The sequence below is a fragment of the Scyliorhinus torazame genome, chromosome 14 (genome assembly GCF_047496885.1).
Source record: "Scyliorhinus torazame isolate Kashiwa2021f chromosome 14, sScyTor2.1, whole genome shotgun sequence".
In the NCBI taxonomy this organism is placed as follows: domain Eukaryota; kingdom Metazoa; phylum Chordata; class Chondrichthyes; order Carcharhiniformes; family Scyliorhinidae; genus Scyliorhinus; species Scyliorhinus torazame.
In genome coordinates, this window is record NC_092720.1 from 19,590,072 (window position 1) to 19,610,551 (window position 20,480).

The following is a 20,480-nucleotide window of genomic DNA, read 5'->3' on the forward strand; positions in this document are numbered from 1 at the left end:
TATCTGGGATCCCGGTCAATATTTTTCCCTCAATCAGCTTCACAACAGCTTCTTCCCCACAGCTACAAGACTCCTCAACGACTCCCCCTTGGACTGATCTGTTCCCTGTAAGAACACTATTCACGACGCCCTATGCTGCTCGTGCTCATGTACTTGCTTTGTTTGGCCTCTTGTTCCGCACTGTAACCAATCACTGTTTGTCGATGTACCATTTGTCAATGTTCTCTGTTGATTATTCTTTTTGTCTACTATGTACGTACTGTGTACATTCCCTCAGTCGCAGAAAAATACTTTTCGCTGTACTTCGGTATATGTGACAATAAATCAAATCAAATCAAACAAAAAAGATTGTCTGAGTCATTATCACATTGCCGTTTGCGGGATCTTGCTCTGCTTAAATTGGTCGCTGCGTTTCCTACATCACAACAGTCACTACACTTCACAAAATGCAGTATTGGCTGCAAAGCACTTTTGGGGGGGCAGCCAATGGTCATGAAAGGCACTATATAAATGTAAGTCTTTCTTATTGAGTTATAATATGTGCTTGCTTTTGCTAAAACAACAAAATACCTTCAGAAAAATAGGAACAGAAGAAGGCATTTAGCCACTTTGAATCATTCAATTTGACTTGCTGATCCATACTTACCTCCATTTACCATACTTGGTCCCGATACCCTAAATACCCTTGCTTAATAAAAATCTATCACTCAGATTTGAAGGGTGTGACAACCAATGGGCTAGAGGCATAATGAGTCATTATGAGAATCATTATGATCCATTGGCAGTCATTTCCATGCTCCCACTGGCGTGCGGCACAGAACACGTTCACGCCGCCAGCAGGGGGTCGGAGCATGGCATGGGGGTCGGTACCCAGCGCCGATCCCGATCTTGCCCCGACGCCCAATTCTCCGTCCCATCAGGGAACGCATTCCGGGCGTCCTAGGGACAGAGAATCCCGCCCAGTATGTCTGTGTGTGAGAGTGTGCGTGTGTGAGAAAGAGAAAGAAAATTTGCATGTGTACGAGAGAGCGTGCGTGTTTGCGGGAGAGTGTGCGTGTGCGAGAGAATGTGCATGTGTGCAACAGTGTGTGTGTGTGTGAGAGTGTGTGCATGTGTACGAGAGAGCGTGCATGTGTGTGAGAGAGCGTGCATGTGTGTGAGAGTGCATCTGTGCGAGAGAGTGTGTGCATGTGTGCGCGCGAGAGAGTATGTATGTTTTTATGTTTGTGTGTGAGAGTGTGTGTGAGAGAGAAAAAGAAAGAGTGCGTGTGTGGGAGAGTGTGTGTGTGTGAAAGAGTGTCTGTGTGTGACAGAGTATGTGTGTGTATGTTTGAGTGTGTGAGAGAGTATGTCTGAGAGAGGAAGCGTGAGTGTGTGTCTCAGGATTTTGAATCACCCTCACACCCACATACTCTCATGCAGTCATGCAGTGAGAGTTGGTGAGTAAGTAAGCAACCTGAGACTGGAAGTGAACCGGATGCATACATTCTGACCCTCTCACACTCAGAGGATCTTTTAAAATTACTTTTTTTTTAAATTATCAATTTATTACTTTGACCTTGTTTTAATTTTGCTCAGTAAGCTCCTTCTTTTGTTATATCTCAGAATTACTTTTAAATTCATGTTTAGAATTGTGCCAAACCTTATATTTCTGAACTAAAAACAGAAAATGCTGGAGAAACACAGCAGATCTGACGGCATCTGTGGAGAGAAACAGAGTTAATGTTCTGAGTGTTTGTCTGTGCGGAGTCTGCACATTCTCCCTGTGTCTGCGTGGGTTTCCTCCGGGTGCTCCGGTTTCCTCCCACAGTCCACAAGATGTGTAGGTTAGGTGGATTGGCCATGATAAATTGCCCTTAGTGTCCAAAATTGCCCTTAGTGTTGGGTGGGGTTACTGGGTTATGGGGATGGGGTGGAGGTGTGGTCTTGGGTAGGGTGCTCTTTCCAAGAGCTGATGCAGACTCGATGGGCCAAATGGCCTCCTTCTGCACTGTAAATTCTATGAGTCCAAATGGCCCCGTCTATAGATGTCTGCTGCCAGACCTGCTGAGTTTATCCACCTGTTTCATTCCGATTTCTGTTTTAATTTCAAAATTCCAGCATCTGCAGTATTTTGCTTTTACTTGCTTATATTTCTGAGATTTCCTCATTTGAGAAAAAATTGGAAACGTGCCCCCCGACACAAAAATGGTTGGACAAGGCTTGGCTAAGCGATTGCACAGAGCATCGATGGTTCGCCTCCTCAAACATATCAGTGTCAGGGGAGTGGTGGAGAGAAGCAGCAGTCAATGCTTGCAACACTGAAACTGGAAGGCTGTGTGACAAAGAGTGAGGGCTGGCAGGTTAAGTGGCAGTCTGAAAGTGAGGCCAGTGTGAGCGGCTCTTACCAATACACTCATTGCTATGAAGGTTTCATTTGCCAGTGGGACTCTGCATTCAGAGTTCGGAGTGAGGAGGAGTCTGGGAGTGACTGTGCAACAGCCAGTAGAGTGCCATTCTAAAAGTCAGTATTCTATAAAGAAAATAACACTGTTACTGAAAAAGGAGACATGCGGTGGAAACTTTTCATCTTGCACTCATCAGGTCAGATGCAAGAATGCCAAATTTCAAAGTGAGCATCAATTTGTACTGCACGAGAAAAAGGTGCAAATTGGTTGGTAAGTTGACTCTGGTGGTCTCAGAATTTCCCTGGAGAATGCAGCAGGGAGCTATTGTCCCCCAGGCTTCTGTTTAAGTCAAAAAATATATAATGTCTGGACATGTCCCTTTTGCCTACAGAGGACAGGTCCTTGTTCATGAATTTATGTAGCTTCTAGCAAGCAATGAAGCTTGTTTTCTCCCAATTAACTTAGGATTTTATACGGCGTTTGATACTGTGCTTGCCACAATTATTAGAGATGAGCTGATAGGCATATTAAAAACACTTTGTTCCTTCTTTTCAAAGTGGTCTTACCTGCTCCTACACACGATGGTGTCGTACATGTTTTATCTAGGGAGAAACAGAAGGAGAACACTGATGAACAGTTGCATAACCCAACAGCATTACAATTGATTAGACTGTACAAACTCCATTATCTACACTCCAATTGTCCATCATCATTTTTACTGAGCTGTCGTCCTCAAGACATGACCTCCTATAAGACCAATTTCAAACTCACAGACCTGGATTTCTCCAATTGACAAAGAGTAAATTTAACTCATGTTATTAATATTATTCTTGCCTCCATTCCTGCCCCTAAGATACTAACAAAACAAATGTAAATTTTTGTTTTATAAGATGCTTCTGAAACATTTACCCTCTCACACTCATTTTTATCATTTATTGTTTTTTACCGTAACAATTTATTACTATTATATATATATATTTTAATTTACAGGATGTGGGCGTCGCTGGTTAGGTCGGCATTTATTGCCCATCCCTAGTTGCCCTTCAGAAGATGGTGCTGAGCTGTCTTCTTGAACCACTGCAGTCCATGAGGTGTAGGTACACCCACAGTGCTGTTAGGGAGGGAGCTCCCAGATTTTGACTCAGCGACAGTGAAGGAACGGCGATATAGTTCCATGTCGGGATGGTGAGTGACTGGGAGGGGGACCTCCAGGTGGTGGGGTTCCCCCGTATCTGCTGCTCTTGTCATTTTAGATGGTAGTGGTCGTGGGTTTGGAAGGCACTGTCTAACGAACCTTGGCAAGTTCCTGCAGTGCATCTTGTAAATGGTACACACGGCTGCCACTGTTCGCCAGTGGTGGAGGGTTTGAATGTTTGTGGAAGGGGGGGGAAATCAAGTGGCCTTCTATCTCCTGGATGGTGTCAAGCTTCTTGAGCATTGTTGGAGCTGCTCTCATCAAGGCATGTGGAGGATATTCCATTACACTCCTGAGTTGTACCTTTTAGATGGTGGACAGGCTTTGGGGGTTCAGGAGGTGAGATACCCGCTGTAGGATTCCTAGCCTTTGACCTGACCTGGTAGCCACAGTATTAATGTGGCTGGTCCAGTTCAGTCTCTAAACAATGGTAACCCCCAGGATGTTGATTCATGGAATCATAGAATTTACAATGCAGAGGAGGCTATTCGGCCCATCGAGTCTGCACCGGCCCTTACAAAGAGCACCCTACTGAAGCCCATGTATCTACCCTATCCCCGTAACTCAGTAAGCCCCACTTAACATTTTTTGGACGCTAAGGGTAATTTAGCATGGCCAATCCACCAAACCCGCACACCTTTGGACTGTGGGAGGAAACCAGAGCACCCGGAGGAAACCCACACAGGCACGGGGAGAACGTGCAGACTCCGTACAGACAGTGGCCAAGCCAGGAATCGAACCTGGGGCCCTTGAGCTGTGAATCAACTGTGCTAACCACTGTGCGACCATGCTGCCCAATTGTTTGATTATGGGGGATTCAGCGATCGTAATGCCATTGAAGGTCAGGGGGCGATGGTTCGACCCTCTCTTGAAGGAGATGGTCACTGCCTGGCACTTGTGCGGTGCGAATGTAACTTGCCACTTGTCAGTCCAAGCCTGGATATTGTTTGGTCTTGCTGCATTTGCACATGGAGTGCTTCATTATATGAGGAGACGTGAATAATGCTGAACATTGTGCAGACATCTGCAAACGTTCCCAGTTCTGATCGTATCATAGTGTCCTTACAGCGCAGAATGAGGCTGTTAGCCTATCAAGCCTGCACCGGCCCTCTGAGCAAGCAACCTACCCAAGCACACTGTCCCGCTCTATCCCAATAACCCCTTAACCTAACCTACACACTAATGGCCAATTTAACATGGCCAATCCACCTAACATGCACACCTTTGGACTGTGGGAGGAAACCTACACAGCCGGGGGAAACCCATGCAGACACAACGAGAACGTGCAAACTCCATACAGTCACCCAAGGCCTGAATTGTGAGGCTTGTGTACAGGGCATACCTGGACAATTTTCCACATTGCCGGGTAGATGCCAGTGTTGGAGCTGTACTGGAACAGCTTGTCCAGGGTTGAAGCAGTTCTGGAGCACAAGTCTTCAGTACTATTGCTGGCTTATTGTCAGGGCCCAAAGCCTTTGCAGTATCCAGTGTCTTCAGCCAGTTCTTGATATCACGTGGAGTGAATCAAATTGGCTGCAAACTGACATCTGTGATGCTGGGGACCTCTGCAGGAGACTGAGGTGAATCATCCACTCGGCACTTCTGGCTGAAGATTGTTGCAAATGCTTCAGCCTTGTCTTTTGCACAGATGAATAGTAAATCAAACCAAACCCCGTTCACCAATCGTCCCTGTGCTCGCTGAGCTGCATTGATTGGCTTCTGAGCCGCAATGTCTCAATTTAAAAATTCTTATACTTGTTTTCAATCTGTCCATGGACTTACCCCCTTCCTATCTCTGCAAGCTCCTTCAGCAATCCAACCATCCAAGATCTCTGCGCTCTTCCAAATTTGGTTTCTTCCACATTTCTGATTTACATTGCTGGTCATACCTTCAGCTGTGCAAGCCCTAAACTCTGAAATTCCTGCCCTAAACCTCTCCACCTCTCTATCACTCTCTCTTCATTTCAGGTTATAGATCAATTGACTTTGGTTCGGTTAAGTTGCATAAACCTGGCTTGTATGTGGCTTTGACAAAGAATCATCCGACTCGAAACGTTACCTCTTTTCTCTCCCTACAGAGATTTACCTGCTGAGATTTTCCAGCATTTTCTGTTTTGTGGCTTATATAAACATGTGTACAGGTGGTTGGATCAAGGTGTTAAAAGTGATAACGGAATGTTTACAAATGTATCCATTCATACAAGATGCGCATCACTGGCAAGGCCAGCATCTAGTGCCCAACCCTGATTGCTCTTGAGAGGGTGTGGGTCAGCTGCCTTCTTGAACCACCACAGACCATGTGATGTAGGTACACTCTTGGAGCTGTTAGTTGTAGTTATACAAGACTTTCTCATCCTCGCTCTTCTAGGTTTTGCGCTGGACCCACTCATTGTACAAATATTATTATCTGGCATTCAATGTCGGCACATGGCCAGGGCTAGGTTGTCAACTTGAGCTGCTTGTATTCCTGGAGATTTAATTACATGAGGCCCCACTACTCACTGCCCCACATCCGCCACCCCCCCCCCCCCCCCCCCCACCACCACCACCCCTCCCAGCACTGACTTCCCAACATGTCAATCCCCACATCACACCACCTTCCCAAGCCTGTTGGAAAAATGAACAGACCCTTCAAGACTCAATTGGGTGATTCCTGCTCCCTCCCAATCATACGATAGTCAATAAATGAAAGTGTTCATTGAAATTTTTTTTTTAAAGCACGCCATTCTCTAATGTCCCTAAAATTTTCTCCAGGGTTTCGTTTGAGCCAGTGCTCTGGAAATTATTCTTCAATTCTTGGAGACTAACCTGGAGTTTTGGCAAACCCTAGACAGGACTCAGCAGACGCTGTCAGTGGCGTGAAGTGCTTACATTGGCTCACACCTTCAAATCCAAATTCTCAACATGAATGGTCACTGTTCTGCGTTACTGAACTACCCAGTCTCAATGGGCCTGTGTACCTTTCTCCAGATCATCTTAGATGGTTTCAACTGTTTCGCTCTAGCTGAAATATTCTCTATGTAAACTAGACCAGGATGTAATTTTGCTGAGCTCCCTCTAGTTTATCATCGGGGATTAACGACTCGAATGCCAGAAGTATGGGTTCAATCTTGTTTCCACACCTCACACAGTGTTATTGATGTGTACAAACGATGTTGGAAACTTTTTTCTTGTCGCTAAGTAAGAACTCTCCAGCAAAGGGCACCGGACTCAAAGACAGAAAAGGGGGATGCAGGGGAAGAACAAATGGATTTAACTACGTTGTATATAAGATACTGAATTTTGAAAAAAGAGAGGGACACACAGCAGCAAATTCATGAGGGAACTTGATTGATGCTTAACAAAAAAATAGGAATTGAAGGACTGATAGACTATAACTTAAGAAAGTGCACATTCAGCAAGAAAATAGCAAAGATCTCCTGAAGATTCCTGTAATCTTTACGAAATTGCTGGTACCAAATAGACAGACCAGTAAAATGGGGAGATACATGGCAGGTGAAATTTAACACCGAGAAGTATGAAGTTATGCATTTTGCTGGAGATGTAATATTGGCTAAAAGGCACAATGATAAAAGGGGTGTAGGAAAAACCTGGAGATTTGTGTACATAAGTATCTGAAAGTGTCAGGACAAGATGAGAAGTCTGTTTAAAAAGGTTATCACATCCCTTGTTTCATTAAATGGGGCATCGAGTGCGAAAGCGAGGAAACTAGCTAAACCCTTATAAAACACTGGTCTGGCCCCAGTTAGTCTGGTGTTCAATCCTGAGCACCACACTTTAGGAAGGGAGCAAAGATCTTGGAGAAGATGCAGAAGAAATTTGTTGGAATGCTACCAAAACTGAGGGACTTCGGTTCTGTGGAGGGACAAGGGAGGGTAGGGTTGTTCTCCTGAGGACAGAGATGATTAAGAAGAGATTTGATACAAGTGTTTGAAATCATTAAGCGTTTGGATAGGGTAAATAAGGAGCTATGGTTTCCAGTGACAGAGGGTTGGTAACCAGAGGATATAGATTGAAAATGATTGGAAAAATATCCAGATGTTTTGTTTTTAAGACAGTGAGTAGTGGGGATCTGGACCACACTGTCTGAAAGGGTAGTGGGAATAGATTCCATAGTAACTCTCAAGGGGGAATTTGATTCTTTTTGAAAACTGCAAGGTAAGATAATGGAGCAGATGGATGGAAAAGCACTTGAACCTCCAGGTGGATGCACATCTCACTGCAGGAATTTGAGTACAGCTATCCATGCTGGCACCCTGGTGCAGTAGTGAGGGAATGCTATACTGTCAGCAATGCTATCTTTGAGATGTTAAATTGAGGCCTAAAAGATGCCCTGCCGTTCTTTTGAAAAAGAGGTTTATTAACAGAGGACAATCTCTGATGCTATGGTCAATGTTTCCTCAATCGACACCACTACATTAGTTTACCTGGTCATTATCATATTGCTTTTTGTAGGAGGCTGCTGCCTTTCAAAAAAGCCCACACTTCAAAGTTGGCCGTAAAATGCTTTGGGACTCCCTGATTTCATTAAATGTGCTACAAAAAGGCAAGTCTTTCTTCTTAACACAAACGCTTCCTTGTACCTGAAATGTGTCAAACCACTTCTGTAATGTGACGCTACATCAATTACTCAACTTTGGTTCAGTTTACGACTTGGAGATAGAAAGAGAAAAGAAAGATTTTCATTTTCTCCAGCACCTTTCCCGACTGCTTTTCAGCCGTTGAGACACTCTTTTTGGAGTGTAGTCACTGATTGGGGCCGGTTTAGCCTTGGTTGACTCCCGGTTCGTGACCGGGAGCGACGCCAACAGCAGGGGTTCAATCCTTGCATCGGTTGAGGTTATTCATGAAGGCCCCGCCTTCTCAACTTTGCCCTTCACCTGAGGTATGGTGATCCTCAGGTTAAATCACCAGCAGTCAGCTCTCCCCCTCAAAGGGGAAAGCAGCCCATGGTCATCTGGGACTCTGGAGACTTTACATTTTACTTCAGTCACTGCTGAAATGTCAGAAACATGACTGTGGATTTGCATACAATATACTCCCACAAATAGCAATATGGATAATGGATAGGTAATCTGATTTCTGTGATGTTTATCAAGGTACTGGGGAATACTCTCCTGCTGTTTTTTTCAAAATAGTTTAATGTGATCTTTTATATTCATCTGAGAGGGTGTACGCGGACTGACAGAATTTCCTCATATAATAAAAACAACTTTGACTTCAAAAACTTTAGACCATTTTGTATCTTCATTTCTTCCATTTTGTATTTTCCCCTCGTGCCAATTTGTATCTTGTTCTCATGTTTTTGCTTTCACACAGATCTGACCTTTATTCTGTTATTAACACATTCTGCTGTAACCAATGCGTTTTCCTTTACGACTACTATTTCCTCTCACTTTGCATTTTAATCTCTCTCATCCTCTGATCTATCACTGACCTTCCCGTTTTGCCCCGTTTGACCCTCCTCCACTCTTTTTCAAATGCATAAAACCCAACACATTTATAGCACAGTGGTTAGCACTGTTGCTTCACAGCAGCAGGTTCGATCCGGCTTGGGTCACTGTCCGTGTGGAGCCTGTATGTTCTCGCTGTGTCTGCGTGGGTTTCCTCCGGTTTCCTCCTACAAGTCCCGCAAGACGCGCCGTTAGGTAATTGGACATACTGAATTCTCCCTCTGTGTACCTAAACAGGTGTCGGATTGTGGCGACTAGTAACACAGTAACTTCATTGCAGTGTTAATGTAAGCCTACTTGTGACAATAAAGATTATTATAAAAAGAAGTCATTGAATTCCAATAGAATTCCAACAGTGCAGCCATTCGCCCCATCAAGTCTGCACCATCCCTTTGAAAGAGCACTCTACCTGGGCCTACTCCCCTATCCTACCCCCGCAACTCCATCTAACCTGCACATCCTTGGACCCTCGGTGCAAATTATCAAGACCAATCCATCTAACGTGCACATCTGACTGTGGAAGGAAACCCACAATGGCACGGGGAAAAAGTTCCAACTCCACACAGACAGTCACTCAAGGCCGGAATTGAATCCGGGGTTCCTGGCACTGTGAGGCAGCAGCGCTAACCACTGTGCCACCATGCCGCCCAGACATACCAGGCTTGAAACTTGAATTCTGTTTCTCTCTCCACAAATTCTGCCAGAATTGTTGAGTTTTTCCAACACTTCAGTTTTTATTCCAGATCTCCAGCATTTTGTTTTCATGTTAGTGCAGAATTCACTCAGCTCTGCACTGGGATGTTAGCTTTGATTTCTGTGCTAAAGTCGTCAAGTCGCACTTGAACATTATGATTTAGCAGGAACTGTTCTTCTAATTTAGCCAAGAAAGTGGGGCTATAGATATTAAATTGGTTCAGTAACAGGAAGCGGAGGGTTGTGGTGGATGAATGCTTTTCAGGCTAGGAGGTGGTTTGCAATGATGTTCCCCAAGGATTAGTTTTGGTCCATTCCTCTTTCATAATTTCAATGAAACACCTAGTGTAAAAAGCAGCATTATAAACCATGTAAATAATGCAAAACTTGGCAACGTTACAGATGGTGATTAGACCAGCCTTTAGTTAGACATAGTTAGACTCGTGAAATCTGCAGAAGCATGGCAGATGGAGTTCAAAGCAGGAAAGTGTGAAGTGATGCACTTTGGAAGGACTAATATGGAAAGGCAACACACTATAAACGACACAATTCTGATAAGTGTGGATGAGCAGAGACCCTGGTATCCATAGAAACAAAACCTTAAAGGTGGCAGGACAAGTTTATCTGATGGTTTAAAAAATGGATTATTTTTTAAAGGGAGACACAGAATATAACAACAAAGACATCTTCTTGATAAATCTTTATTATTGTCACAAGTAGGCTTACATTAACACTGCAAGGAAGTGACTGTGAAAATCCCCTAGCGTCCCATTCCGGCGCCTGTTCAGATACACAGAGGGAGAATTCAGGATGACCAATTCACCTAACAAGCACGTCTTTCGGGACTTGTGGGAGGAAACCGGAGCACCCGGAGGAAACCCACGCAGACACGGGGCGAACGTGCAGACTCCGCACAGACTGTGACCCAAGCTGGGAATCGAACCCGGGCCCCTGGCGCTGTGAAGCATTAGTGCTAACCACTGTATATTACTATTATCATTAAATCACTGGTTAGATCGCAGTGAGACACATCTGGGCGGGCACGACAGGACAGCTGGAAAGGCCTCAGAATAGGTGAAGAGGAGTTTTTTCAGGGTGTTGACGGAGCTGAGGAACTTCAGTTATAAGGGGAGATTGGGAAATTTAGGATGCTTCTCCTTGGAACCTCCTTGAGGTGACCCTATCAGGGTTTTCAACATGAGAGGTTATGATGTGGAAGATGGATAGAGACCGTACCCTCTGGTAATTGGGACAATAGCAAAAGGTCAGACATAAAATAATTGGAAAAATATCTAGCAAATTGTCAGGAGCAGAAACTATCTGAAAAGTTGATGGTACCGATTCCATAAAATATTAAAAGAGAGTTGGTCAGGTACTTGAGTATCCAGAACCTCTTGAGCTACTAGGGGGAGATGGTGACATAGCAGTAATGTCACTTGACAAGTAATCCAGTCCAGTTCAGTTAATTCTCTGGAAATGGGTGGCACGGTGGCGCAGTGGTTAGCACTGCCGCCTCAGGGTGCTGAGGACGTGGGTTCAATCCCGGCCCCGGGTTACTGTCAGTGTGGAGTTTGCACATTCTCCCCGTGCCTGTGTGGATCTCACCCCCACAACCCAAAGATGTGCAGGGTCGGTGGATTGGTCACGCTAAATTACACCTTAATTGGGGGGAAAAATTGGGTACTTTAAATACAAAAAAAGAATCTCTGGCAATAAATCTGGAAATGGTGACTGGTCCATTGTTATAACAACCCATCAGTTCACTCATAGAATTTAGAAATGATAGAATATCCAGTGCAGAAAGGGGCCATTCGGCCCATTGAGTTTGCACCAGCCCTTGGAAATCGCACCCTACCCAAGCCCACACATCCACCCAATCCCCATGACCCAGTAACCCCACCTAAGCTTTTTGGACACTAAGGGCAATTTAGGATGGCCAATCCACCTCACCTGCATATCTTTGGACTGTGGGAGGAAACCGGAGCACCCGGAGGAAACCCACACACACACGGGGAGAACGTGCAGACTCCACACAGACAGTGACCCAAGCTGGGAATCGAACCTGGGACCTTGGAGCTGTGAAGCAACTGTGTTAACCACTAACTGATGTCCTAAAGGGAAGGAATTCTGCCTTCCTTACCCAGAGGAAGGCCTCTGTGCCACACGAGAACCAAGTGCCCTCTGGAATGGCCCAGCAAATGCTAACAACTGTCACGTTCGACTTTCAGTTACAGAATTGATTGAATTCAAAGTTCACCATCTGATGGAATTCGAAACCGGGTCCCCGAGCATTCCCAGGGTCTCTGTCTGGATTGCTAGTCCAGTGACAGTGCCACCATGGCCGCTGCTGTTATTGCTTCCACTGCCTCCCTCTGTTTGAATTGGCTGGACTGCTGGACAGGGAGCTGGCATGCACTTGAGAGAGCGAATGGCCTCCTTCTGTTCCTTAACAACTCTCTTTGCACTGAGCATATAAAATGGGCTGCAGCGCTAAGTGTTTATATGAGTACAAAACACATGTATTATTAACTCAGTTCAGCCACAGAAAGCACGGCGGAACGAGGCCAGTAATCATCTCGAGTGAGCCATGCCATTTATCTTAATACTTAGTTAGAAAAGGTTAATAAAGTGGTGATTTTATTTTTGGAAAATGCTTGTGATGTTCCAAGTCAATTAGCAATTTCTAAGTTCTGATCGGGGGGGGGGGGGTTCTGTGTTAATTTAGGCACCAGCAAGTCTGCGAGGCAGCAGGTGTAATGTTACAAAGCACTTTCTGACAATGATGTGTCTGCGAGGGAAAGGTACTGGCTGTACCTTCCCTCCTTCAGTGCAAGCAAGGCTATTTAGGCCACCAACTCCGCCACCTTTACACCCCGAGTTTCCCCTTTCTCATCCAACTAACAATCTTAATTTCGGGAGATTTTGACTCTGCAGTTTATTTGAAAACAAAAACAACCCCAATGTCCTGAAATACATTCCAGAGCTGGGACTTTCCATCTTGTTGCTTAGTGGTGAGTATCCAGTTCGCTTCACCTTATTCCATCGGCCCCATCCGATTCCCTCCACCTATTCAATTTACTCATTCAGGAAGATCCATTCTCGGCTCAAAAATAAATTCAATGTGCAATGAGGGGCTGGTTTAGCACACTGGGCTAAATAGCTGGCTTTTAAAGCAGACCAAGGCAGGCCAGCAGCACGGTTCAATTCCCGTACCAGCCTCCCCGAACAGGCGTTGGAATGTGGCGACTAGGGGCTTTTCACAGTAACTTTATTTGAAGCCTACTTGTGACAATAAGTGATTTTCATTTCATTTCACCCCCTCTCCCTTCTTCACAAAGCCCGGCACCAGGGGTGTGGGTTCATCACTCACAGCGCAACCTACCCCCCATTATCTGTAAAATGTAATTCCCCAAATGACCATTGCTGCCCAAATGACCATCCCGACTCTGGAAGCACCAACTACGAGTTGGGGAACATGCCATTATCTGGACTGCAAACCGTGAATTTGAATTCCATGTCCAATCTGGCAGGCTGTTTGTGACCTGTGCTGATGTGTTGAGAATGTGGTTCCCGGGCTACACTTTGTGTCACTGTGTGGGTCTCTCTCCCTCCCTCCCAGAGAGTGCCCGACCCGGCACATGTTGTGATCAATGGAATGGATACCACCGGTGCTCCAACCATTCATTACCAACCCACTCCCTCGTTCCCCATTCGATAACACAGGGCTCGACCCTGGTCAAAATGAAGGACTTTGCGAAAAGTCACATTGGAAAGTTGATGAAAATACCCATCCCTTCCACGAAAAGTTTTAATTCGGAGAATTTAATTCAGGAAAAAAATCTCTTTTTCACCCAGAAGGCGTTGGGAATCTGGAACTCAATGCCTGATAGGGTGGAGAGGTGGGAACCCTCACATCACCTGAGGAAGGATGTTCTTGCTATGGAGAGAGTGTAGGGAAGGTTTACCAGGCTGATTCCTGGGATGGCGGGACTGTCATGTGAGGCGAGACTGAGTTGGTTAGCATTATAGTCATTGGAGTTTAGAAGAGTGAGAGGGAGGACAGCACGATGGCGCAGTGGTTAACACTGCTGTCTCATGGCGCCGCGGTCCCAGGTTCGATCCCGGCTCTGGGTCACTGCCCGTGTGGAGTTTGCACATTCTCCCCGTGTTTGCGTGGGGTTCACCCCCACAACCCCCACAACTTGGGCAGCACGGTAGCACACGTGACTAGCACTGTGGCTTCACAGCGCCAGGGTCCCAGATTCGATTCCCCGCTGGATCACTGTCTGTGCGGAGTCTGCACGTTCTCCCCGTGTCTGCGTGGATTTCCTCCGGGTGCTCCGGTTTCCTCCCACAGTCCAAAGACGTGTAGGTTAGGTGGATTGGCCATGATAAATTGCCCTTAGTGTCCAAAATGTTAAGGAGGGGTTATGGGGATAGGGTGGTAGTGAGGACTTAAGTGGGTTGGTGCAGACTCGATGGGTCGAATGGCCTCCTTCTGTACTGTATGTTCTATGCAACACAAAGATGTGCAGGGTAGATGGATTGGCCATGATAAATTGTGCCTTAATTAGAAAAAATGAATTGGGTACTCTAAATTTTTTTTAAAATGTGTGAGAGGGGCTCTCATAAAAGCTTACAAAATTCTAACAGGATTAGACAGGATAGGTTCAGAAAGAATGTTCCCAATGGTGGGGGAGTCCCGAACTAGGGATCGTAGTTTGAAGAAAAAGGGTAAATCTTCCAGGACTGAGGTGAGGAGAAATTTCTTCACCCAGAGAGTGGTGAATCTGTGAAATTGTCCACTACAGAAAGTAGTTGAGGCCAAAACATTGTGTAATTTCAGGAAGGAATTAGATATAACTTTTGGGGGTGGGATGAAGGGATATGGGAGGGGGGGGGGTGTGGATTAGGGTATTGAACTCGATGATCAGTTATGATCGTAATGAATGGTGGAGTAGACTCAAAGGGCCGAATGGCCGCCTCCTGCTTCTATTTCCTATGCTTCCAAGCATTTGGATGAGCACCGGGAAGGCCATGGAATACTAGACCAAGTGTTGGTAAATGTAATTAGAATAGACAGGCGTTTGATGGCCAGCACAAGACACGTTGGGCCGAATGGCCTCTTCTTGTGCTGTCAAACTCCACGACTCTATTCGAGCACACACACATGAATTGAACGAGACCACAGACGGGCGATGCACGCACCACCATGGTGCCTGTTCTACTCACCCTTGCGCGTTGCGTACAAGGCGATCAAAGCGATTAAGACAATCAGCAGCAAGACGACGATGGTGGTCAATCCAATCTCCAGAGAGGTCCAGGATTTACACGACTTCTTCGATTTTGGTGGGTTCCTTTCAACTATATCCATTTGGCTTTCAGACTTGCCCATAACAACAACCTGAGAGCGAGAAGAGGAATATTAAACCCCAGCCATGTTGCAGCGGCGAGAGCGAGGACGCTGTGTTAAATCCGAATCACCAAACGTTCGCCTGAATGATCGGATGCAAAGTCATCTCCAAGCAGTGCACTGAAGTTTTCAGATGATTGAAACGTCGGTACGATTGAAAGACAATATATAATTTGCCGAGTTTAGAATGCCCAGTATCTGGTCACTAACAGCAGGGGGATTACTGCTGAGGTTAAAATGGATTTCTCCCGAATATTCGTATTTCCAGGGAAACGTTTCAATTAACATTTTTCCACGATTCCGCACCCCCCCCCCCCCCCCCCCCCCTCCCCTTACTATAATTGACCGCAGCACAGAGTGCGATTATCGCCCCAAATACCCTCTTTCAAAATCAGCATCGTAAATTAAATGAAAAAAATCGACCCAGAACCTAACAGATTGACTGGACAAGGTGACTGATTTGTACAACATAGAATCTCCCTGCGATTAATTCGGGAATAAATTGGGCTCAGTTGGGTTTCAAGTCTGCAAGGTTCAAAAAAAATCTGGGGGAAACCGCAGCAAACTTTAGTTTGTGAAGTTTAGGGGCGGCAAATTATCCGGGAGAAGTTATTTTGGGAGTTGGTGTACTTACACCGCAGAGAGAGTCAGCGTAACTGCGGGTGCACTGCGTTGAGGGCGGTGAAAAGTAACCCTTTGGACCTAGTGTCCAATTACCTGGACCGAGAGATGATAAAATCTATAGACATTAAGTTTATATATATATAGGTGTGTGTGTGTGTTGCAGTCAGAGGAGGAGAGGGTGGGGTTAAGGATCAGTTAGTGCAAGCTCCATGATCAGCGCTTTCGCATCCAACAAACTTCCATGGACACAATTTTGTTTCCCTCCCCCATGGCTGAGGAAGCTGGGACGCGGGGGAGAGGAGAGGGGGGGGGGGGCTCTCGGTCCCACAATTCGGTTGTCCCTCACTTCGATCTAAACTGAGGAGAAAGTATTTTTATTCAGAAGGTTGTGAATCTTTAGAATTGCCTCACGGCTGAGCGAGCAGAGATGCAAAGCTGAGAGAGAGAGGGGGGGGGGGGGGGGGGAGGGGGCAGTCCAGGGATGCGGGGAACAGGTGTGGGGTGTGTGGTGGGGGGAGTTAGTGGAGCTGAGGCAGCCTTGATGGTACAGAATGGCGGAGCAGGCTCAAGAGGGGCCGAATGGTCTAACCGGGCCAATGGTCTAACTGGTTTAAAATACCAGTCAGACACACACACACACATGCATGAGCAGGAATCGCGTTGAAATTGATTGATTGGGAGAGGGAAGGAAATGGATGAAGCGACGCTGCCTTGTGTTAACCGGACTATTCCTCAACCGCTGTGAAACAGACAGAAGTAACACATGAAAGCCTCATGTGACAAAAATCTGACTATGTGGCGGCTGACACCGTGTCCCCTGGACTCTGCTTTACAACTAATGAAATTAACTGGAAATTTGATTTGATTTGTCACATTGATATCTTAGCACCAATAACTGCTTGGGCAGTACCGCAAATTTGCACAGGGACATTTTTTATGGGGGGGGGGGGTGGTGGTGGAGAAGAATTACCGTAACAGAATTAACACATTTTAACCCACATGTCACAGCAGGCAGTGAAAGAACAGGGAATACGACAGTCACCGTCTCCTCCTTTTCCAATCTTCCTAGTTTAGGGAATGCAGGTTGTAGATTCCTCCTCCGCTTACAACAGGAGCAAGAATCACTTATCGGGGGTGCTTTTTCGTGGTTGTTAGGTGTCGTTGCTGCGTTGTGACTGGTGTCCGGGGTCTCTGTCCCGGGTCAAATGAAAGGTGGGGGACCAGGACACAGGATTGATCACACCTTTGGCATCAGGGTGGGGGCAGAGATCCGGCTGAGATTGCTGAGCTGAAAATCACATGGGGGAGATCCACTTGCTCACCGCGTCAAGAGACCCAGCGGAAAGCCCCAGCGGTCAAACCCGCACTTGACCCCTTGGGTCAATTTCACCTCATCTGCCTTGTCCATTTCAGATCAATTTCAGAGGCGGAGGCGATGGACTGTTTTTACCCAACAAGTTGAGCAAGGGACGCGAATGGGCGATCAGCCAGAGTTCCAGAAGTGAGGGGCTACTTTCAGAGAGTGCAGAGGCTCGCTTTTCCCCGACCTGCAAGGAGACTTGGGTCTCTTTACCGCCCCGGGGTGGGGGGTTCAAGACCCCCATTCCCACCCCCATTGCGGTTCATCTGAGCAGAGGAGTGGGTGCCGAGCACTGGGTGGACGAAGGCAGCGTTCCCAAGAATCCCCCGAGTGGCAGCGGTAAGGAAGGAGGGTCAGGATGTCACAGGTAAAAAATGCTCGGCTCACTGAACCCTGCTCCTGAACAATGTTCAGCTCAGGTCACCTCCTCCTCCTCTTGCAAATTAACTTGGGTGGCTACCAGTAACAATCTGAATACCTGTCCAACTGTTCACACACTAACCAAATCCTGGTCGAACGGCTGGCAGGTTAACGTGTCCCAATCTGAGAGAGCACACGTGAATTAAAATGGAATCATTCTTAAACGTTCCGTGCATTTAATTCCACAGACAGAGTGTGCAACAGGTCCTTGTAACAAGGGGGGTGTAAGGTCTCTTAAAACAAAGGTCCCTGGTGAGATTTCAGCACGTTAGAAATTGGGGTCCGCCTGTTAAATAATGTGTTTTCTCAGAGACATCAGTCACACACACACACACAACTTACCAGGCATCTGTTGTGTAGCTTGTGCCAGTGCCATTGAATATCACTGACCAATTAGACCCAGTACATGGGCAATAGCCGACATGGTGAGCCCTTCTCCAGCAGACAGGTGAGAATATCGGTCCCCTAAATTCGAGAGAGAACCTTGCAGATAGCACCGTTTCCCGCGCTCAGCGCCCCCCCTCCCCCCCTCTCTCTCCCTCTCGGCCCTTCTCTTCTGTGCAGTCAGACGGGAACTTGCGATCGTGCAGGACCCGTCCAACGGCATCGATTTGTCAACGCCAAGCTGACACTATTTGGCCAGCCCTGTCTCATTGCTGAATGTGCTTAATATGATCCTGGGATCGTAAAGGAAACGAGGAGGAGGGAGGAGTTGGAGGACGAAGGGGAGGGGGGGGGGGGGGGGGGGAGAAGGAGGAGGGGGCTCTGCTTTCCAGAATCCCAGAATGGCACTTAAGTTCCTTCAGTGAGTGCAGGAGCTGGAGGCTGCAAGCGGCGGAGGGCTAGCCGCCTTGCTGCTGGCTCATGTCCAGTACCCTCAGGTCGTTGGGAAGATACCGGTTGGGCGGTGTGGGAGCTGGCAAGGCAGGCTGTGGAGGGTACTTTGACAGCAATGCATACTAGCTCATTTGCATCTGCGCTCTAATTTTGTTCCTCCCACTCCCGTCTTTTCCAACACACTTTGGGGGCAATTGCGAATGGGTGAAGTGGTGGCCAGCGCTCTGCACACGCTTCATAACCCTGGCTGGCACGGACGAAATTTCACACACAGCCACATTTACCAGCATTTGCTTTTCAAGCTATAGGCATCACTCCTTTCACACACACACACACACACACTTTACACGAAGTCCAGCTGGTCTATCAAACAGGGTCCACACTTTGTTGTCTGGGGCATGTCAAAGAGACACCTCTCCTCTTTCACACCACCCCCCACCCCTCCAGTCAGGCCATCTCCTGGAAGAAGGCTACAAAAAAAAACGGGAAGAGGGAAGCTCCAACATTCTCCGAGTTCCACACCAATCCCGGATTTCACGTTGACCAGATAGGCACGTCTAATGTGGATCCATCTCCCGTCTCTGTGATGCCCTTGGCGCCTCTCCCAAGAATGGGTTCAGCTCCCTGTTGAAAGGCGAGGAGTCAGCGCCAATCGCCCCAGCCAGTTGGACATTGCAGAGTCTCTCCGCACTCTGAGATTCAAAGAAACACCCAAGACCCAGATGCTCACCACACTTGCGACGTTTAAATGTAATTTCCCCCTGTTCCTCCCCAATCTGTCCACCTGAGATTCGATCACCTCTCATTCTATGTCGTTCTCGTTTATAGTCGCGGAATTAGCCAAATCCCGCTTCTATTCTCAGAGAATAGCACCGACCGTCTAGCCATCCTTGGCTACGTAGCGTGTAATGGAGTGATAGGCCCCGACCCTGAACGCATGCCCCCCCCCCCTTATGGCGTTCCCTCTCCCTCACTGTTTCAAAGCCCTGAAACGCTGCCTGGGCTTTTTCACTTATTACGCCCAGTGGGTCCCCAACTACGCGGACAAGGCCCGCCCGCTAATTCAGTCCACCGTCTTTCCCCTGTCGACAGAGGCCCGCCAGGCCTTCAGCCGCATCAAAGCGGATATCGCAAAGGCCACGATGCAGGAAATCGACGCGACCCTCCCCTTCCAAGTTGAGAGCGACGCATCCAACGTAGCTCTGGCGGCCACTTTCAACCAAGCGGGCAGACCCGTGGCCTTTTTCTCCCCTACCCTCCATGCTTCAGAGATCCGCCACTCCTCAGTGGAAAAGGAAGCCCAGGCCATAGTAGAAGCTGTGCGGCATTGGAGGCATTACCTGGCCGACAGGAGATTCACTCTCCTCACGGACCAACGGTCGGTAGCCTTCATGTTCGATAATGCGCAGCGGGGCAAGATCAAGAACGACAAGATCTTGCGGTGGAGCATCGAACTCTCCACATATAATTATGAGATCTTGTATTGTCCCAGAAAGCTGAACGAAACGTCCGATGCCCTATCCCACGGCACATGTGCCAACACACAAGTGGACCGTCTCCAAGCCCTCCACGAGGACCTCTGCCACCCGGGGGTCACACGGTTCTACCGCTTTGTGAAGACCCACAACCTCCCCTAGTCCGTCGTGGAGGTCCGAACAGCCACAAGGAACTGCCAAATCTGCGCAGAGTGCAAGCCGCACTTTTTCAGGCCGGATAGAGCGCACCTGATAAAGGCTTCCCGTCCCTTTGAGCGCCTCAGTCTGGACTTCAAAGGCCCCCTCCCCTCCACCGATCGCAACACGTATTTCCTAAACATGGTTGACGAATACTCCCATTTCCCTTTCGCCATCCCCTGCCCCGACATGACCGCGGTCACAGGCATTAAAGCCCTCTGCACCATCTTTACACTGTTCGGTTGCCCCGCCTACATACATAGCTATAGGGGGTCCTCCTTCATGAGCGACGGACTGCGTCAATTCCTGCTCAGCAAGGGCATCGCCTCAAGCAGGACGGCCAGTTACAACCCCCGGTGGAATGGTCAGGTGGAGATGGAGAATGGAACGGTCTGGAAGATCGTCCTACTGGCCCTACGGTCCAG

At 47.3% G+C, this 20,480-nt stretch overlaps 1 protein-coding gene across 3 annotated transcripts in view; it reads right to left on the minus strand.

Moving 5' to 3' along the window:
* The window catches only part of LOC140389564 (neprilysin-like), a 284,568-nt gene extending 266,380 nt beyond the window's left edge, over nucleotides 1–18,188 (minus strand). The window contains exons 1-3 of one of the 3 annotated variants that reach the window (XM_072473793.1): nucleotides 17,888–18,188; nucleotides 14,961–15,132; nucleotides 2,954–2,989 (exon numbers count right to left, since the gene is read on the minus strand). In XM_072473793.1, coding sequence (XP_072329894.1) covers nucleotides 2,954–2,989; nucleotides 14,961–15,123 — 199 coding nt within the window. In that variant the 5' untranslated portion in view covers nucleotides 15,124–15,132; nucleotides 17,888–18,188. Of the gene's footprint in view, nucleotides 1–2,953; nucleotides 2,990–14,960; nucleotides 15,133–15,775; nucleotides 15,910–16,764; nucleotides 17,015–17,887 lie in introns of those variants that run through there. The other 2 variants (XM_072473795.1, XM_072473794.1) reach the window with 2 other exon arrangements.
* Between the last annotated feature and the right edge of the window lie 2,292 nt (nucleotides 18,189–20,480).